The sequence below is a fragment of the Ambystoma mexicanum genome, chromosome 2q, assembly GCF_040938575.1.
Source record: "Ambystoma mexicanum isolate Mex_15411 chromosome 2q, UKY_AmexF1_1, whole genome shotgun sequence".
Lineage (NCBI taxonomy): Eukaryota > Metazoa > Chordata > Amphibia > Caudata > Ambystomatidae > Ambystoma > Ambystoma mexicanum.
The window spans coordinates 1,187,014,191-1,187,033,023 of NC_090924.1; the positions used below are offsets into that span (position 1 = coordinate 1,187,014,191).

At 44.1% G+C, this 18,833-nt stretch overlaps 1 protein-coding gene across 1 annotated transcript in view; it reads left to right on the plus strand.

The window, feature by feature from the left end:
* MALRD1 (MAM and LDL receptor class A domain containing 1) overlaps window positions 1–18,833 on the plus strand; it is a 3,359,462-nt gene that overhangs the window by 3,289,084 nt on the left and 51,545 nt on the right. Inside the window, exon 42 of the mRNA XM_069646615.1 lies at window positions 11,145–11,220. Within this exon, the coding sequence (XP_069502716.1) occupies window positions 11,145–11,220 (76 nt within the window). The remainder of the gene's footprint in view (window positions 1–11,144; window positions 11,221–18,833) is intronic.

Genomic DNA, 18,833 nt, shown 5'->3' on the forward strand with positions numbered 1-18,833 from the left:
TCACCCAGCCATCCTGGAAATAATTTGGTGTTGGCCTTCCTCCCCCTGCTAAGCTCATAAGGAGAGGCACCAGTTGTGCTATGTGGTGTGAATCTATGTGCCACAACCGTTCTCTTCATCACTTCCTTCCAATCTCTCCCATTGGACCATGCCCACCTTATCACCTCCTTTATCACTGTATTGTACATTTCTACAATGTCAATGTGGGGATGATATATGGCACTGGTTTTGTGTTTAATGAATCTCCCCTTTAGGTACTCCTCCATTTCCCTAGATTTAAATTGAGATCCATTATCAGTCAACACCTCTTCAGGGTAACCCTCATGACCACACACCTCTTCCAGGAAATCAATCTTCTGGTAGTCACATTTGGCATCATTCTCAGCTCCCCCCATCTCGTCGAAACATCAATAACAACAATACAAAAGATCTGGCACTCCTCACTCCACACAGACTCAGTACATCAATGGCTCATTTTTTATATGGTCTCTCTGGTATGTCTGTCAGAACCATAAGATACTTTTCACTCATACACCCTTTATCTCCGTTAGTACAAAGGATACAATTTCTGATGCTTCTTTCAATCTTCACGTCACATGCCGGCCACCAAAAGTTATTACTTATTCTGAATTTGTTTTTCACGATTCCTTGATGACCCTCATGTCCAAGGCGTATCACCTTCTCTCTGATCCCCTATGGTGGTATTATCCTATCTCCTCTCATCAAATAGCCATCTTGACTATAGATTTCATCTCTCACATTCCAGAATCTTTCCATTCCTGCTTCTAACATTTTTTTTCATGGAAACATCAACATCCCCCATACCTTTGATTGGTCATCTTTTTGCACCACTCTTGTTTAGATATAGAGTATTCATCAACCTCCCAAATCATCTCCTGATCTTCATCATCACACTTAGATTCTTCATAGTTTGTCATTCTCGACAGGTAGTCTGCAGTATAGTTTCTCACACCCGGGATGTACGTTTTTAAAAAGTCAAATTCCTGTAGCCTGAAAACCCATTTTCTTCTCCTGCCTGACTCCTTTTCAAGACCCTTGGTCGTAAATATCTCTATTAGGGTTTTATGATCCCTGTGTAGGTCAAATTTAATTCCCCACACAAAACTTGTAAACTTATCTGTTGCCCACATAATGGCAAGAACTTCTTTTTCTTTTGTAGCATATGCTTTTTTCTGCTCCTTTCAGCAAACGAGACGCAAAAGCAATTACATGTTCATTTCCTTCATGAATTAGCATCAATACAGCACCTAAACCTACATTGCTTGCATCAGTTGTAATTACTGTGTATCTCCCTCGCACATAATTCCTTAGTGCTAGTGCTGTCTTCATGGAATTTTCTATGTATTGAAATTCATTCTCACATCCTTTACCCACACAAACCTTGTATTCATCTTCATCGTGTCCTGTAGGGCAACTGTGTGGTCTGCAAATCCTCATACAAATTTAGACTAATATTCAACCATGCCTAAAAATGTCCTGACCTGTTCCTTGCAGGTCGGAGTGGCCATGTTTTCTATTCCATTTGCCAAATCCTTGTTAAGTGTGATTCCATCCTTAATATCACATAATAATTGAGCTCAACATGGCCCAAGTACTCAATTTCCTTCCTATTGATCTTCGATTTTTCTCTGCTGAGGGGCATGTCTACATCGTGCAACTTCTTAAACACCTTCTCTAATCTCCTGTCATGTTCTTCTTCTCCATTAGCGTATATCAGGCTTTCATCCTGGAAGAAAAGGACACCTTCATCAGCATCAAATATTTGATACATTATTTTTTGAAACGCAGAGGCTTCAGATATTAGGCCAAAAGGTAGCCTCTGGTACTGGAACAGATCTTCTGGCATTGCGAAGGCAGGTAGATGCATCAACTCCTTATGAAGTTTTACTTGATGGTATGCAGCGATAAGGTCAAGTGTTCAAAATATTTTTGCAGAACCATCATTGAATCAATTCCTGGATATTAGGTAAAGGGTGTCTTTCAGGTATTACATCAAGTCAATGCACACACTTACCTTTCCTGAACTCTTTCTAACCCCTACCACTGGAGAGACCCATTCTGATGCATTAACTATTTCTATTATTCCCTGTTCCTCCAGTTTACTAAGTTCCAACTTCATTTCATCCCTCATGGATATCGGAACTCTTCACATCTTCTGTGCTACTGGTTTGCACCATTGTTTTAGTACAATGCAATGTGTGAAACCTTTTGCACACCCAATTTCATCTCTGAATATTTCCATTCTGACTTTTCCTTTGTCAACCTCATGTATATCATTCAAATAAATGGATTCTTCAGCATTCCGATCCGGTTGTACTATGAGTAATCTCTGATTTGTCAAACTGAGTAACAGAGATGAACTTTTCTTTCAGACGTATATCTGTCCTTCATCCCATCTGTCTTTAAATTCTAGGTTACCCTGAACCATCCAATTATGTCAATCTTTGGGCCACCATAAGCCCTTGGTCTGATGCCAGCGTTATGTAAGTACTCTAGTCCAATTCTCTTCCACACAACTTCTGTGATGAATGTGTATTTGGCTCTTGAGTCTACCATCATCGTAATCAGATTGATATTGACCTTTATGGTGGACTTCGGGCTGTCAAACCCTTCATCTTCACCAGAGACTGTGAAGGGGCCCCTGAGGGACCCTTGTTGGTGGAAAGAAGGCATAATCACCACACACGAACTGATACGCCAGACACCAGGTTGTATTCCCAAAATCTAGGGTTTATTGCAAAACAAATAGTCTCAATTGGCCAACTGGTCCCACGCCCCATGACGTGTGTCTATCAGAGCTCGGGGGACGCAAGAGAGTGAAAATCATACAACAGTTACAAATATACAAAACAAGCATCTAGTAATCAGTAGTGTCACAACTTATACCGTCCCTATTGCCTTTCCTTTGAACTAGGCACGATGATTGACAATGGTGATGAGTTTGACACCTTCAAACATTCATTGTGTAACAGTTTGCAATTTTATAAGCCCACAGACATTAAGTCTGTGTTTAAAAGAACACAATGCTTCTGTTCACGCAAGCTGTGCGTAGGGAGAGACACATTCCGGGCATTGCTATCTCCTAGTTTCCATTCGTGTGCCGGGGGTCAACTTGTTCTCCAGGGCTGTACCAGGCTCAGGGAAGGGGGGCCGCAAAGAAGAGCATAATTCAAGTCATTTAATGTTCGCTCTAGCATTTCTACTGTGCTTACCGAGACTAGCTGGCACCTGCTGTACTGATTGGAATGCCTTGCTGCTCACTTTCCAAGGATATGTGAGGGAGGGGACCGGATGTTTCTGTCTGGGTTACTGCGTTATGTTTCAACATGCCACTCTCGCGGCCTTGCATTGTGCACCAGTGGAACAGAATAACATTTCAGCAAAGCAGTTTTACAGGAGGCAAAAAGCAAATGTTAGAGAAAAACAAAATGGCAATTTCAGTCGCTTCAAAATGGCCGTACCTTAGTCAAGCTTATGGCTATATATTTCTAATACTAGATGCATGAGACGGTTGGTCTTCGGCCAACATAATACATAGCCTTATGATCGAGGGGTGTCTATTTTTCTAGATCAACAAAACTTCCTTTTGGCCGTATGCCAAACGTCTCATCCGTACATTGCATCCTCTTCCGGCCAAGTATCTGATTCGGATTCTGATTCTGAATCTTGTGCATTTTTTGTTTCCTCCTCATTGTCATCTACGATAATGGACATGAATTCTTTTACTGTTTTTAATTCATCATTACCATGAGTATTTGATTTAATAGTGTTATTTTTTCTATCATCTGCACACACCCTTCACTAATTTCGGTGCAAATTACAGGTAGGCAGTGTATGCAACAAGAACATGTCATAAATATTCTTAGTACTGCTACTAGTATCGCAAATAGTTTCCATCCCCATGAATATAGTAACTCCCAGAACCAGGAGACTATATCCCAAACTCCTTCTTGGGTATGGAGTTCAGAGCTTAAGACATGTAGCTTTCTTATTGCTTCAAAAATCATAGGAGAGGAGTCGTTTACAAATGCACAGCACGCTGCTCCCACGATTTTGCAAACACCGCCACGATCAACCAGGACTACATCAAGAGCCATTCTGTTCTGAAGTGTCATTAATCTAATTCCTTTCTCCTCTAATGTCATGTTGTATAATATATCTGTTGTTGCATTTATTGTTTTTTCTAAGATTCTGGATAGTTGTCGTATATTATAGGAGTTCATTGCTTGGCCCAAAAATGGTACAAATGATTTTGCTACATATTCTACTATTAATCCATCCTCATTACTCCTTTGTGCCCTGGATCTAAATATTTTAGCTATATCTGTTGTTTTTAAAAGAAACACTCCTGGGAACAAAAGTCCCAAATAACAAGTACCTCCCCAGTTTCTAGGCAACCAAGGATATGCTTTTTCTCCACATATAAAATACACAGGGTCACCTACATTTAATGGTTCTACTTCCCTAGTAAGAATCGCTGGATTCATACATCTAGTGAATGTCTGTACTGAATAAGAACCCTTCTTTTTTAAGCAAAAAGGAACAGAACGTGGGCTGTAGTTTACTGTATAGGAGGGAGGCACTGCATCTTTATTTCCCTCTACTTCTCCAATGAAGCATAGCTTCCCTTCTCCAGTCCCTAAGGACATCAAATGCTGCAGGGCGTGTTTTCTTTTTTATAAACACCTTCTCCAAATGATCTATCCTTGTCATCTCAAAACTCCCATGACTCGGCCACTGAAGATCTTCCTGCTTTCTGGTGGTTTGCTTATGCCAAATCTCACAAAACATTATCGCTCCCACACCGTATTTCACATACATCTCATACGCCGGTGTTCCCACCGGTGGCGCAACCTGGCCAGTTTCCAAAGATTGTCCGCCGCAGCAGAAAAAACCTGCTAGAGTGGACAATACGCAGGCATGTTTTAACCTTACCCTTGGCTAATCAACCTTACTCTGGGTGTTTGATTTTGCAAGATCAACTCTCAACCAATATCAGGATCACTTTTGAATCGGGGCACGACTCCCCTGATCAGTCAAGTTGTCTTTTCAAGACACAATTCGTCCGTATACGGACGCAACCAATGACGTTGTGTCTGCGTATCTTGGCTCACTCTGCCTCGTTTCAGGACCCTCGCCTCCTTGTTCTCTGGCCGGGCACGTCGATCAGAGATCAGATGTGTGCAGATCTGCATAGGAGTCTCATCGCTTACGCAGGGGCGCCCCAAACACCTCTTGATGCCGGCTCGATCGTTCCGTCCTCGCCGTTCCTTCTGCCTTCCTTATCTCTCAATGTACATGATGGAACAAGTGGGGGAGGGTCCCTATGCGGGCACCATCTTGAAGGGGCCCCTGAGGGACCCTTGTTTGTGGAAACAAGGCATAATCACCACACACAAACTGATACGCCAGACACAAGGTTTTATTCCCAAAATCTAGGGTTTATTGCAAAACAAATAGTCTCAGTTGGCCAACTGGTCCCACGCCCCGTGACGTGTATCTATCAGACCTCGGGGGACGCAAGAGAGTGAAATTCATACAACAGTTACATATATACAAAACAAGCATCTAGTAATCAGTAGTGTCACAATTTATACCGCCCCTATTGCATTTCCTTTGAACTAGGCACGATGATTGACAATGGTGACGAGTTTGACACCTTCAAACATTCGTTGTGTAATGGTTTGCAATTTTATAAGCCCACAGACATTAAGTCTGTGTTTACAAGGACACAATGCTTCCGTTTTCTGCAAGCAAGCTCTTCGTAGGGAGAGACACATTCCAGGCCTTGCTATCTCCTAGTTTCTATTTTTGTGCCGGGGGGTCAACTTGCTCTCCAGGGCTGTACCGGGCTCAGGGAAGGGGGGCCGCAAGGAAGAGCATAATTCAAGTCATTTAATGTTCGCTCTAGCGTTTCTACTTTGCTTATCGAGACTAGCTGGCACCTGCTATACTGATTAGAATGCCTTGCTGCTCACTTTCCAAGGATATGCGAGGGAGGGAACCAAACATTTCTGCCTGGGTTACTGCATTATGTTTCAACATGCCACTCGCGGCCTTGCATTGTGCACCAGTGAAGCAGAATAACATTTCAGCAAAGCAGTTTTACATGAGGAAAAAAGCAAATGTTAGAGAAAAACAAAATGACGATTTCAGTCACTTCAAAATGGCTGCACCTTAGTCAAGCTTATGGCTATATATTTCTAATACTAGATGCATGAGACGGTTGGTCTTCGGCCAACATAATACATAGCCTTATGATCGAGGGGTGTCTATTTTCCTTGTTCGACAACTGCTGACACATATTCTTCTCCTTCATCGCTATCCCCATTACCAATCCAATTCATGCTAGTCCCTTTATTCCTGCAGCAACTAGCTAGGTGTCCTTTCCATTACAATTTCTGCCTATTATCCTCAGAGCACGACAGTTTGGACTGTTTGCCAAAGAGATGGACTGTCACATCTCTAGCATGTCCTCATAGTAGCCCGTTCTCTTCCTCTTTGGCCACTTCAACCTCGTCAAAATTCAGTGGTATGCTCTCGACCCCTCATTGCTTCTCTGGCATCTCTGTTCTACGATTTGTACCTGGTAAACCTAGGTTCTCTCAAATCACTGTTGCTTCTCCTTCTCATGTTCAGGTTACTTAGGCTGGCAATTACATTTTCATTTGTTGATTGCAGAGTATTAATAGACAGCATGCCCTCGACTGTAACTTCCTGACATGTCTCCTTCTCCTCCACTGAGATTGGCCATTATGTTGTATACTGTGTGCTTTTAAAATATATATATATATATATATATATATATATATATATATATATATATATATATATATATATATATATATATATATATATATGTTTTTTTCTTGACTGTATCACTGTGTATTTTTTCATTTATTTGCTTGATAAAAGAGTATCTCTTAATTTACTCTCTGGTTATTTGTTATAATCTTTGGAATAGGGAAGGAGAAAAAACAATAGATATACATTTTTTAAAACAGAACTGGGACGAGGATGAGCATGATGCTGCTGTCCTTATGGAGGTGCGTTTCCTTTGCCTGGCCTGTCAAAATGGCGGCAACATTGCTTGACGATCCCCCACTTTGCAGGGTTCTTTTTTCTAACAAGTACTGCAACGGCAGGGAGGGCGTAATGATTTGCCGGCTGACTTGGTTTTATGACATGGCTTGGGACGGCATGAGCTGCAGGGGTGCCCCGGTTTACTTATCGTTCTGTGGGAATTGCGTACCTCTCACATGTGATGTTTGGAGTTCGCAGTTGCTCCCTCTTTCCTGCGTAACGCTGCACAACCTGCTGTTGCGCTCTGAACAAAGACTCCTCGTGCCCACATGAATTACTGTTGGACGCGGTAAGAAGGATCCATGAACACGGAGGAGAAATAACGTGGAATTGATCATAGGGAAGTAAGTTAAAATAGGTTAAAGGGTATACGAATGATAGTCTGTAACTCCTTCTCCTCTATCCTCTCGCAACGGTCCTCATCTCACTCCTTCATTCTCGAGTCGAATCTGAGAATCCTTCATTACACATTCTGTAGTACTATGCGATACTACAGGATTTCAGGTTGACATGCTTACCAATTAATTGTGGGTATGAATGCAGGGTTGTAAGCAGGTGCAGAGATAATTTCTAATTGCCAGGTATAAAATCAGTGTATCAGGTAATGCATGTTTGTAACATTATGCTGGTCAGGATGGGACAGCACAAGTGCTGTGTGGCAATCATTTAAGTGTGGTGACTTGGTGACTTCCTGGTTGCTGTTCTTTTGGCCTAAGCCCTGCCCACCTGGTGCCTTCCTGGTTGCTGCTCTTTTGGCCTAAGCACCGCCCACCTGGTGACTTTCTTGTTTGCCGCTCTTTTTCCCTACTTAAGCAGCTCTCCAGCCTCTTTTCCTTTGCAGATGGGGAGCAGGTGCAAGTGGATCTGGGTTACCTGGCCTAAGCTCCGCCCATCTGGTGCCTTCCTGGTTGCTCCTCGTTTGGCCTAAGCTCAGCCCACCTGGTGCCTTCCTGGTTACCGCTCTTTTGGCCTAAGCTCCGCCCACCTGGTGCCTTCCTGTTTGCTGCTTTTTTGGCCTAAATCCCGCCCACTGGATGCCTTCCTGGGTGCCACTCTTTTGGCCTAAGCCCCACCCACCTGGTGCCTTCCTGGTTGATGCTCTTTTTCCATACTTAAGCAGCACTCCAGCCACTTTTCCTTTGCAGATGGGGACAGGTGCAAGTGGATCTCGGTCACCTGGCCTAAGCCCCGCCCACCTAGTTAGCCCTGCCGCTTCCTTTTGCTCTTAACTCTTAGATCAAGGGTGTCTCTTGCCCGGGCGTGAAGGGCAGTCAAAGAAAAGGGCAATTTCTGTTTGGGCCTGTTCGGACCAGGAGGTCCCTGGACCCAAACCCCTGCCCAGACAGCAGGTAAGCATGCACATACATGTGTTTACTCCCATCCCGACCTCTGGTACCCCCATGTTGTTCTGTTGTATCCCCCCTTCTCCCATACAGGAGTTGCCTGTTTCGCTTGATTCTTCTACCCTGCTTCCCCTCTCACCCTCCACCCTACATCCTACCTCTGCAGGACTTCATTGACTTACAGTGCATCACCCTCTCTCAACTCTCATGCTGGACTTCCCCTGCATCTTGTACTCATGGTGGCCCTGAATCATGCTGTTCCCATTTTCATCTTGAATCCTGACTTGTATTTGCTGTTCTCCCACAACATTATGTGTTAATACTGACTTCTGTAATTGTATGCACTCTCCCCTCTTGCTTCTCCACTTTTTCACTGCTCACTCTCTGTTCTTTCCTCCTCTCCCTTTCTCCCTTTTCCTTTCTCCTCCCCTCCTCCTCTTACTTTCTTCTATGCACTTACTCTATCTGAATTGTCCTAGACCAAGTATGATAGCGACCTTGTTTGTCTCCCCCCTACTTGTTTTCTCCTCCCCAGCCCTCCAGCACTATGTGAAATGTCGTCAGGACTAGTACGTTAGTTACTTGTTTTGTTCCTCCCCTCCCTTTCTGCATCTCTCTCCCGCAACTTTGGTTAATCTCCGACTCTACTAGAAATGTTGTCAGGCCTAGTACGGTAGTCACCTGTCTGTTTCCATTTCCTTCCCTTCCTTATTTATGTCTTAGCTCTTGCACTATCTGAAATGTCGCCAGGCCGAATACAATAGTCAATTTCACATTTTTATTATTTTTGGCCTGTAATAATGTCATTGTATTTTCTCTTGTTCCTTCCCTTGCCTTGAATCACTTTGAAACACTTTGTGTATAGGTGCTATATGAATGAACAATCATATCATATCAAGCGTGCTCTGTGGGTCCTGGCACGCAGCTTAATTTGGATTTTAGGGTGTTCTCCATTTAGGCTAAGGCATGTGTGGGCGAGATGTTGATTCTGCTGTATAGGCCTTCGAGCATCTCCACTCTGCCCTCAGCAGACATGGGAGGGTTGCATTGCAGGAATTAGCAATCTGCACTTCTGTGATGGACAACCCTGTCTCCGATGACACAGGGCCAGTAGTGTGCAGACTGATGCACATTTACAGATAGATGACTATTGAGAGGGTTGTCCATGGGTGTTTGCGGCTTAGATTTACATGAGAAAGGAACGCGTCCTTGGAGTATTGCACGATTAGTGATGGCAATGTTTTCTCGTTTTTCGGACTGGCAAGGAAGATTTTTACACTTCGTAGTCACTCTGCCTTTTTTTGTATTTCATAAGTCACTGCTTCAACCAGAATCACATCCTAATGCTCAAGTGTTATATAATGCATGACTGCCTGCTATATCTGCATACAAGCCTGGTATAACGTTCTTATTACAAGCTAGTTGTGACATCCTAACTGACCTGTTTTAGGAAAATGACATCATAACCGCTCTGTAATCATCTATTATGCGTCGGTTGTGATAGCTAATTGCCTGCTGCTTGAGCCAACAGAGAGGATTCCAGCTGACTCTGCATATCTTAAAGCTGTAAAAAGTGTTTCAAATTCCTTGCTTGAAGAATAGTTTTCTCTGCCAGTTTACAGCTATTAATTGACAAGGAACTGTTCATGGTAGAATGTTTTATTTGTGCACTTCTGGAGTTTAACAAACATGAGCAACACTCTGCATGCTATTACTTATTTTAAAGCACAAAATGAAGTTCTTAGTTACATTGCATTAAACTGCTTTAGCTATTTTTCTGCAACACATTAGGTGCTGCATTGTTGCTTATTTAAATCCATACAGTTTCTATGTTGACTATATAGATCAGCACATGGAAGTTCTATTACATTCTATTAACCAAGAGACAAAGGCCCTCATCACAAGGTTGGCGGAATGGGTTTACCGGCACCGGCACCGCAAGGACACCAGGGAGCTAACAAGCTCCATCCCCATTCCCATTGAGCCCTATGGGGGCTTGAATGGGGATGGACCGAGTCCAGGTTCCTCAGACGGGGAATTACTGGGTCCCTCAAGGTTGAGATGGCCCGGTAAGTCCTCATTTGAGGAACCCGGGCCCAGGCCCAGAATGCGGTAAGGAGGCAACCATGCCACTAAAAGCGACATGGTTACCTCCAACCTCCTGATGAGGGCCAAAGTATTAACAGGAATGACAGTGTGTGTCCATATATTATGAGGCATAAACTACCCCTACCATACTCTGCATGAAGTTCTTTGACCTTATAAAGGAACTCTTCCTACAGCCTTGTTCCTCTATTCAGCCACAAAACTCCTTGATGACTTGCAATAGCCTTATAACATATGATAGGGGGTACTTTATCCGATATATTCAGACATGTTAAGGCAGAAGTATTGTGTCCATGGTTTACAGTACATGGCATGTTCAGAGTGCAACCATAATGCAATATTGTTTCATGTGATAAATACTCCACATCGAAATTAACAATTTAAATGATAAGTTAATAGAAAAAACAAAATGGATGATAAAGCATGTATAAACATGTCTCAACATAGTGGACACACTCTTGTTTATGTCATGCTATGTTCAATTAAATTAATCTAGATATCATTGTAATGCAAGACAGTAAATGATCCGTGTGAGTGCAAGTATATAAACAGAGTTGTTCATATGAGATTAAAGGTGGTTGTGTTTTTCAGGAATTTGCAAGAGAAACCTGATGCAGGATTTGTGAATCCAGTGTACGAGACACAGAACACACCCGTGGAAGGAGAGGTAAAGTAGATGAAAGCAACGGATGCATTGACTTAATTTAAAGAATAGAAAAATGGATCTATGTTTTCTCACTTCTTACTTCCTTTAAAAAAACAGAAGAAATGAGAAACATGAAAAGTGTGAAAAATAATTATTGTATCACAATCTTGTGCCTAAATTTACTCTGTTACAATAATATTAACTCCATTCAATGTTAGGATATGTAAACAAACTTAATAACAAGATGTGCCTTTACAAATGTTGAACTATGAATGCCTGTTCTTGAGATAACATGGGGTTTGGGTCACTTTTTCAATACAACAACATTCTCACCTGGTGTGGGAGACCTCCGCGAGCTCACAGACACAGCTCACAGCATCACAGCTGTTGTTGCTTCCTCTAGTTACAATGGAAAGTGAGAATGGACTTGATCCATTTTCGAACACCATTTGCTTCCATTTAACAACGTAGAACACTGCCATATATGTTTTTAATCTGTATTTGGCAGATCTCTGGGAGGAACCCAAGAAATGTCGGGGGGTTGCTCTTAGATGGGTGGATGTTCAATTGAGTTGCATTGCATATGCTGACTATGTAGTCCTGGTGGATTAAACCCCGGGAGGGCTGCACCGCTGTCTGACAGGGTTAATGAATTACTTGCCCGAGAGCCATCTTACAGTCAATCCGTCAAAATCCTATGTCATGCCATGTACCAGGAAGAAAAAGCAAACAAGCTATGCCTGGATAATTGATGACTTCCTTATTCAGAAGGCTGAATGCATTCGATATCTGGGATTCTCAGTCTCCCATAAAAGGAAACAAAGAGTCGAAGAAGAGAGGATGGACTAGAAAGTAGCTGTGTGTCTGTCGTTAACAAAGGCAGTCAAAAGAAGCCTATGTGAATTATCCCTGTTGCCCAAAATTGCATTTTATAGGGCCAAGATAACACTGATTGTTCTCTGTAAGGGATTTCAATCAGGCACACACCCAAGTCTCGCCTAGTATGTAGTGCGCAAATGAAACCCTTATTTATTTTTATCTATAAATTCAATATTCTTAATGATATACGATTCATATCACACCGTTCTCAAAATACCCCCCTCCCAAGGTTACACTGAACCAGGAATGAGGCTAGTTGTAAAGGTAAATAGTTGTTTATTTATTTAGAATTTAAAATCACAATATAGTTTTAATAGGTAACAACAATCACCAAAGGGTGACAATAGCAGTGAATAATATCCTTAATGCACTGGGAATCAGGTAACAACACCAAAGGAATGCAGCAAAGAAAATAATACTTTTGGGTTTCCCCACGCATCAACCCACCAATAGGCAACCTAAATAGAGGTGAGGAGAGAGCAGGTACTCAGGAATAACAAAGATCAAACAGAATATCACTCCCACCTCCCCCCCTTAAACACAAGAGAAAAAACGGATTTGACTTTTCAACTGACAGAATACATTTCTATGGGAGCCACTTTGAACAGATGGAAACAATCAATAGTAATGATTTAATCAAAAGAAAGCAATTTGAATCTGAATGGCAAAGTGGTAAATAATGTAAAGGCTATTCACACGTGTAAAACTTGTGCAAAATGTAAATTTACGGCAAACATTTATTAAGCGTTTTTCGATAAAAATGGGTCAACTACACTGTATTTGTTTTAGTTGAGGAGATACCTGAGGATGTTAGGTATCAGTGAGAGTTTCAATTTTGTGTCTATCTTTAAAACTGAGAGAGTTATTGAGGTTTTCGTGAGAGATGTTTTTTGAAAATAAAGACACACATTTGGACAAGCACTTCAGTTTAAAACCAGAAAATGTGGGTTATGCTTTTACTGAAGACTAGAGCATTCAGACTAGACAACCAGGTTGGGGTGAAGTAAGCTCTGAGACTGATGCATGACTTCAGTAACAGATCCCCAGCGCCTTCCCCTGCGGAACTAGTCCAAACACTCGAAGTGGGATTTAAGGATAAGAGTTACACAAATAAAATGACTATGAAAATGGTGCTTTAGCAAACAGACAGGATACGATAGCACTAAAGATTTTGACACTGTTACTGGCTATGAAAGTAGGGATAGTTCAGAGATTGGGGTGGAACAAGATAAGGCAAGGTACACAATAGTTCTCTAGAATCCTGTTAATACTCACAATCCACTGGGATATAAGATTTTTGGCCAGTCAAGATTCTGGTAAATGGATCGCATCTATCAGTGAAGCACATCAGCTAGGATCAGCTAGGCCAGTCGCCGGAACTGCACGGGATCTGTCCTTCTTGTTTCTGGATATTTCAGATCAGCGGGATAGTGAGTTCATCAGGCAAGCCTTATGGTAGCAAGCCAGATAGTTTCAGGATGCTTCCCCACACCACAATGCTCCACTGGGTTGTAAGGATTACTTGAGGATTGAAGATGGAGGCCTAGCTGAAACTAGTTCAGCTACTGCTTGGCCTGGTCATTGGCATCTGGATCTAGAAGCATGTTGAAGGCTGGATGTTGAATACTGGATCAAAGTGCTTCGCTGGAATCAGAAGAGAGAGTCTCTATTTGTTGTCAGATGCTTCTATTTATCCTGTCAAATGACATCACAAAAATGGGTGTATGGGCCGGCTTGACTTGCCCCTGTGAACTGGGATTCAATCAGCGCCTCATCTCCGCCTTGCATCCGAGTGATTGGATCAAAGACAGATCATGTCAAGTTCATGGTTTGATTTTTACAATCCTTAGGAACCTCCCATAGCCACTAGTATCAAATTCGAATTTTGTCCGAAATACATATTTATACATTTGTAGCCTCTACAAAAATCACATACAAGGATCACATATTTTATGGAGTATCTGTTCATCAAAATCCCACACCTGTGAGACCTTGTTTCACCTTTTTGCAGCATTTTGTCCATTTCGATTTCGCCATGAACACATTTTCCAAACTTTCTCCAAATTTCCACAAATATGTGTGTTTACCATAGGAACGTGGGTGCAAAGTTTCACAATTCTAGCATAAATACAGTTCCCATAAAACCATATACATTGCCATTCCTGTTCAGAATATGCTACACAGTTCCACCACATTTTGAAATGTCGGGCCAAAAATTAAATTAACAAATCTGCCCTTTCTATATTTTTCACCACTTCTGATAGCGAATTATAAGTCTCTAAAAGTTCATTACATATTCTTAGCCTCACATAGTCAGCCTTTTGTCTGTCTCCAGAGGGAAGGAGCAGCCCCCACCTTTCGGATTGCCTTCTGCAAGCCTTGTTTATGACCTTTTCATACGTCCATTTCCTGGCCTGGATAATCTGCCATTGTTCAGTCTCTGGCTTCAGACACGAGTCTGGCCTACCCCACAATTATCATGTGTCAGTGAGCATCTGCTGAGAGCATTGCCCTCCCCTTGGGTGGAAACCAGTTTTTCAACTTCTTGCAGGCCCAGCCAGCCTAAGTTCATTTTTTTATTTCTTGACTTCCAGAATAAAACACACTTGTTGCATCAGATGACATCGATAAATTACAGTCTTAGATTTAAACCTGTGGGATCAAAACGACTGAGATCCGTTTTCCTTTCAGCAACAGTACTTTTATATTTGCTAATCCAGCAGATTTTAAGTTTTAGACTACTTTAAAGTTTAATCAGGAAAGCCCATTTGACAGGGGCTGTCACTCACAGGTAGCCCAGTTTGGCTGAGAAATGTTTTGCTCGTAACATTTCAGGACCTTGGAAATGTACAGTGCTTCATTAAATGAAATTAATTTTATTGCCCAGCAAGATTTTGGGGGTCATTCCGAGGTTGGAGGTAATGCAAAAAATGATGCCGGTAAAGTATTACCGGCATCGCATACCTCTCTGGGCTATTCCGAACTAAGACCCCGCTATTTGAGGCACCGTTAATAACGGTGCCTCGAATAACAGCATGGGCACGGGCGGGCATGCATCATACCGGCAATACTGGCATGCCGCTAATGGAAATCACATTATTATATTATATTATATTATATTATATTATATTATATTATAAATCAGACGGACAAGCAAATACGAAGGCACTAATAGGGGATACCGTCATGCAGGTAATACCGGCATCACAAACCAACCGTAAATGCTATGTGCAGTGTTCCCAACTGCCACAGGTGCACACAATCAGCACAGGTGGAGGCACTGGAGTCTGGGCCAGTACAAAAGGAGCACACCCACACACCACACCCCTTCCCACACCAAGATGATTCCAATAGTAGTAGCAATTCTGGAGCTGGAGGACATGCTTGCATTGCAACACCACCAACAACAGCAACAGCAGGCACCACAGAGGAGACGTGTGAGGAGAAGGAGGGTGAGACAGGCCCAGCATGAGCCACCAGTGCAGCCAGTGGTACCACGCAGGCAGCTCCCAATCCCTCGAATCAGAGCCAGTCCTTTCAACCTAGCCCCGGGGCAGATCCACACCCTGTACCGCCTGGACCGGGACACCATCACCACCATCGTGGACATGATACACAACGACATCATCAGCCTCATTAAAAAACCGCACCGCCACCCCCCCTCTACTGAAGGTAGTGTTGGTGCTCCACTTCCTTGCCACAGGCACCTATCAGCACACAGTGGGGCCCATGCATGGCATATCACAACCCTTATTTTCTCGCATTCTGAACCAAGTGCTGGATGCCCTCCTCAAGCACACAAGGGACTACATATCCCTTCCACAGACTCCCCAGGAGATTTTTTATACAAAAGTTGGCTTGCATGCACTGGCAGTATGCCAAATTGTATAGGTGCCCTAGACTGCAGCCACGTGGAGTTTGTGGTCCCGCATGCCATAGAGCTGGTATACTACAACCGCAAGCAATACCACTCCATCAATGTGCAGATGGTATGTGACGCCAGCAAGATCATCACACATTGTTGTGCCCGATATCCCGGATCAACTCATGACTCTATGGTCGTGCAGAACTCCACGCTACCATGCTTCATGGAGCGACATGCTTCACGATGTGCTTGGCTGCTTGGTAAGTTGCATGTCAGGCACATGGCACTGAAATGGGGGGGAGATGCACACACCACCATGGTGTCAATGTTGATGTGACAGCACGATGTGCACATCACTAAACAGTGTCCCAAAGCATCCCAAACAGATCATGACACCCAAATCCCATAGGAATGAAGTAACTTCGACAACTATCACAACCACAACATGACAAACAGTAACCCACCCCACATGCCACAACACGTGAACCACTCATCAGCGGGCCTCACCCTCAGTAACACCATCCAGCAACATGCAGTGTATATGCACTATGTTGCTGTCTCCAGAAAATCACCACACAGGACAAGCATCCATGGGTGTACATTGAACAGAAACACCAAGAGAATCCACTGTCTGTCACAAGGCCGCCACAACCACAGGAATGCTGCATGTCACCATGGGAAAAATCAGTGCTGAATGCCTAATATCTCAGAGCCTACTGCCAATGCTCCCAGTCAGAAATTCATACAGAACATAACACATCACAAATTTGACACAAACACAGCTGTATGCATACACAATGCATGACCAACAAGACAGCAGTGCACACTGTGTATCATCTTGAAGATGCAACCCACACCATTATTCCATGGCACAGTGTCCTGTTGACACTGTTGACACATGACACATTGAGGGACTAAAAATGGCGTGCATACAACCAGGGACATGTGCATGTCACCAATGATAATCTGCAGGCATCTGTGACAAGTACAGCTGTCCATCATGAATCCACTGACATATGCCTTTTATCGCCTCCCATGAAGGTGACAGTGGCTATCCCTTGAAGCCGTGGCTCCTCACCCCTGTCCGAAACCCTCAGAAAAGGCACGAGGAGGACTACAATCGATCCCACACCCGTACCCGTGTGGTCATTAAGCAGACTTTTGGCCTGTTGAAGGCACGGTTTTGCTGCCTTAGCCGGTCGGGTGGGGCACTCCTCTACAGGCCTTAGAAGGTGGCCAAGACTGTCATGGCATGTGTTGTGCTGCACAACATGTGTATCCGACGGAACGTGCCGCTGCCCACTGACATTGAACTGCTACCACCTGGTGATGATGAAGGGGATGAAGAAGATGTGGCTGCACATCATCACGGTACCGATGCACAGGAGGGACGTGATGTGCGTCAGTCAGTGATTGCACAATATTCTAACACGCATGGCTGCAGAGGGTGACATGATAGTTGGATAGATGGCACTGGGTGTGGGGGTACTTGTACACTATGCACTGTATATGAATAAATGACACATGAACAATGATGAATGGCCACTCAAGTCATTTTTTAACACAATGGGTGTATTGAAAATTACAATGAAAATAAAAGTGTACTAACCCTCCACCACCCTCAGCCCACTCCTCCTCTCCCCACAACTCCCCCACACACCCTCAATACCCCCCCACTCCCCCCAAAACTCCCCCACACACCCTCAACCCCCACCCCCTCCCCCCACAACTCCTCCACAACTCCCCCACACATGTCCCAAAAAGTGTCTATTGCCTTCATCAGGCTGGCCAGTCTACTTCCTGCCACTCCCTGCACCTGGTTGTGGCATGTCCAGGCGGCACAGGGTGCGGGATGACCTGCGGAGTGGGCTTGTCTGTGTTGAGCTGTAGGACGATGGGGTGCTGCCTGCTCCATTTGGGAGCTGTGGCAGCTTCCAATGCATCAGAAATGCGACTGAGAACCTGCCACAGGGCTGATACCTCCTCGCACAGTCTACTTGTGTTTTCGACAAAGATCTTGCTCAGGGAGGCAATGTTATCAGAAATGATCTTGCCCAGAGAGGCAGTGTTTTCACGCCACTCCTGCATTGCTTGGGCATTGTCACTTACAAATTGTCGCACCAGGGCAGCTAGCTCCTCCTGCCGCTGCTGCCCCGCCGGTACACCTGTGGAGGTGGAGGGTGCTTGGGTGTCATGTACAATTTCTATCGGCTCCCCTATGGGACTCATGGCCCCTTGGTTGAACTCCCCCCCAGACTGCTCCAGGGTGGTGGTGTGGTCGGAGTCCAATGATGTAAACTGTGAGGATGGTGCCGGACTTGGTGTGCGAGGCAGTTCGGAAGGGTCATCCTCCACGGGCACCCAAACCTCTTCCTGCGCCTCCTCCTCCGCCAGGGGTGCTGTGGCTGCCACCTCCCGACTGAACTGGACTCTGCTGAGAGTGTTGCTTCAGCTGTGTCCTGTGCCAGTGTGACTGGTGTTGCGGGTTCTGTCTCAATGGCCCTTGGTGGCACCAGTGCCGTGCCATCTGGAGGTGGTTTCCTCTGTTGTGCATGGCGAACCTTGTGTTGGGCTTTTGAGGGCGAAAGCCTGTTGGCCTCATCCGGGGCCCTCTTCCGGGGTGTGGTTGGCTGTGGTTGGCTGTGGGGGTGAGTCCTGCACCTCGCTGTCATGGTCTGAGCCTTTGGGGATCGAAGAGAGGGACGTCATGAGTGATGGTTTGATAAACATAATGCATACATTTGCATAATTGCTCATCTACACAATAGAGGGTAATAGGCAGTTGAGTTTGGATGATCACGTTGCTCGCTATATGGGTGGGTAATGCAGGCATACATTGGGTCACTCATGTTGAGGGGGACGTATGCTATGCGACATGCATATTTGTTGT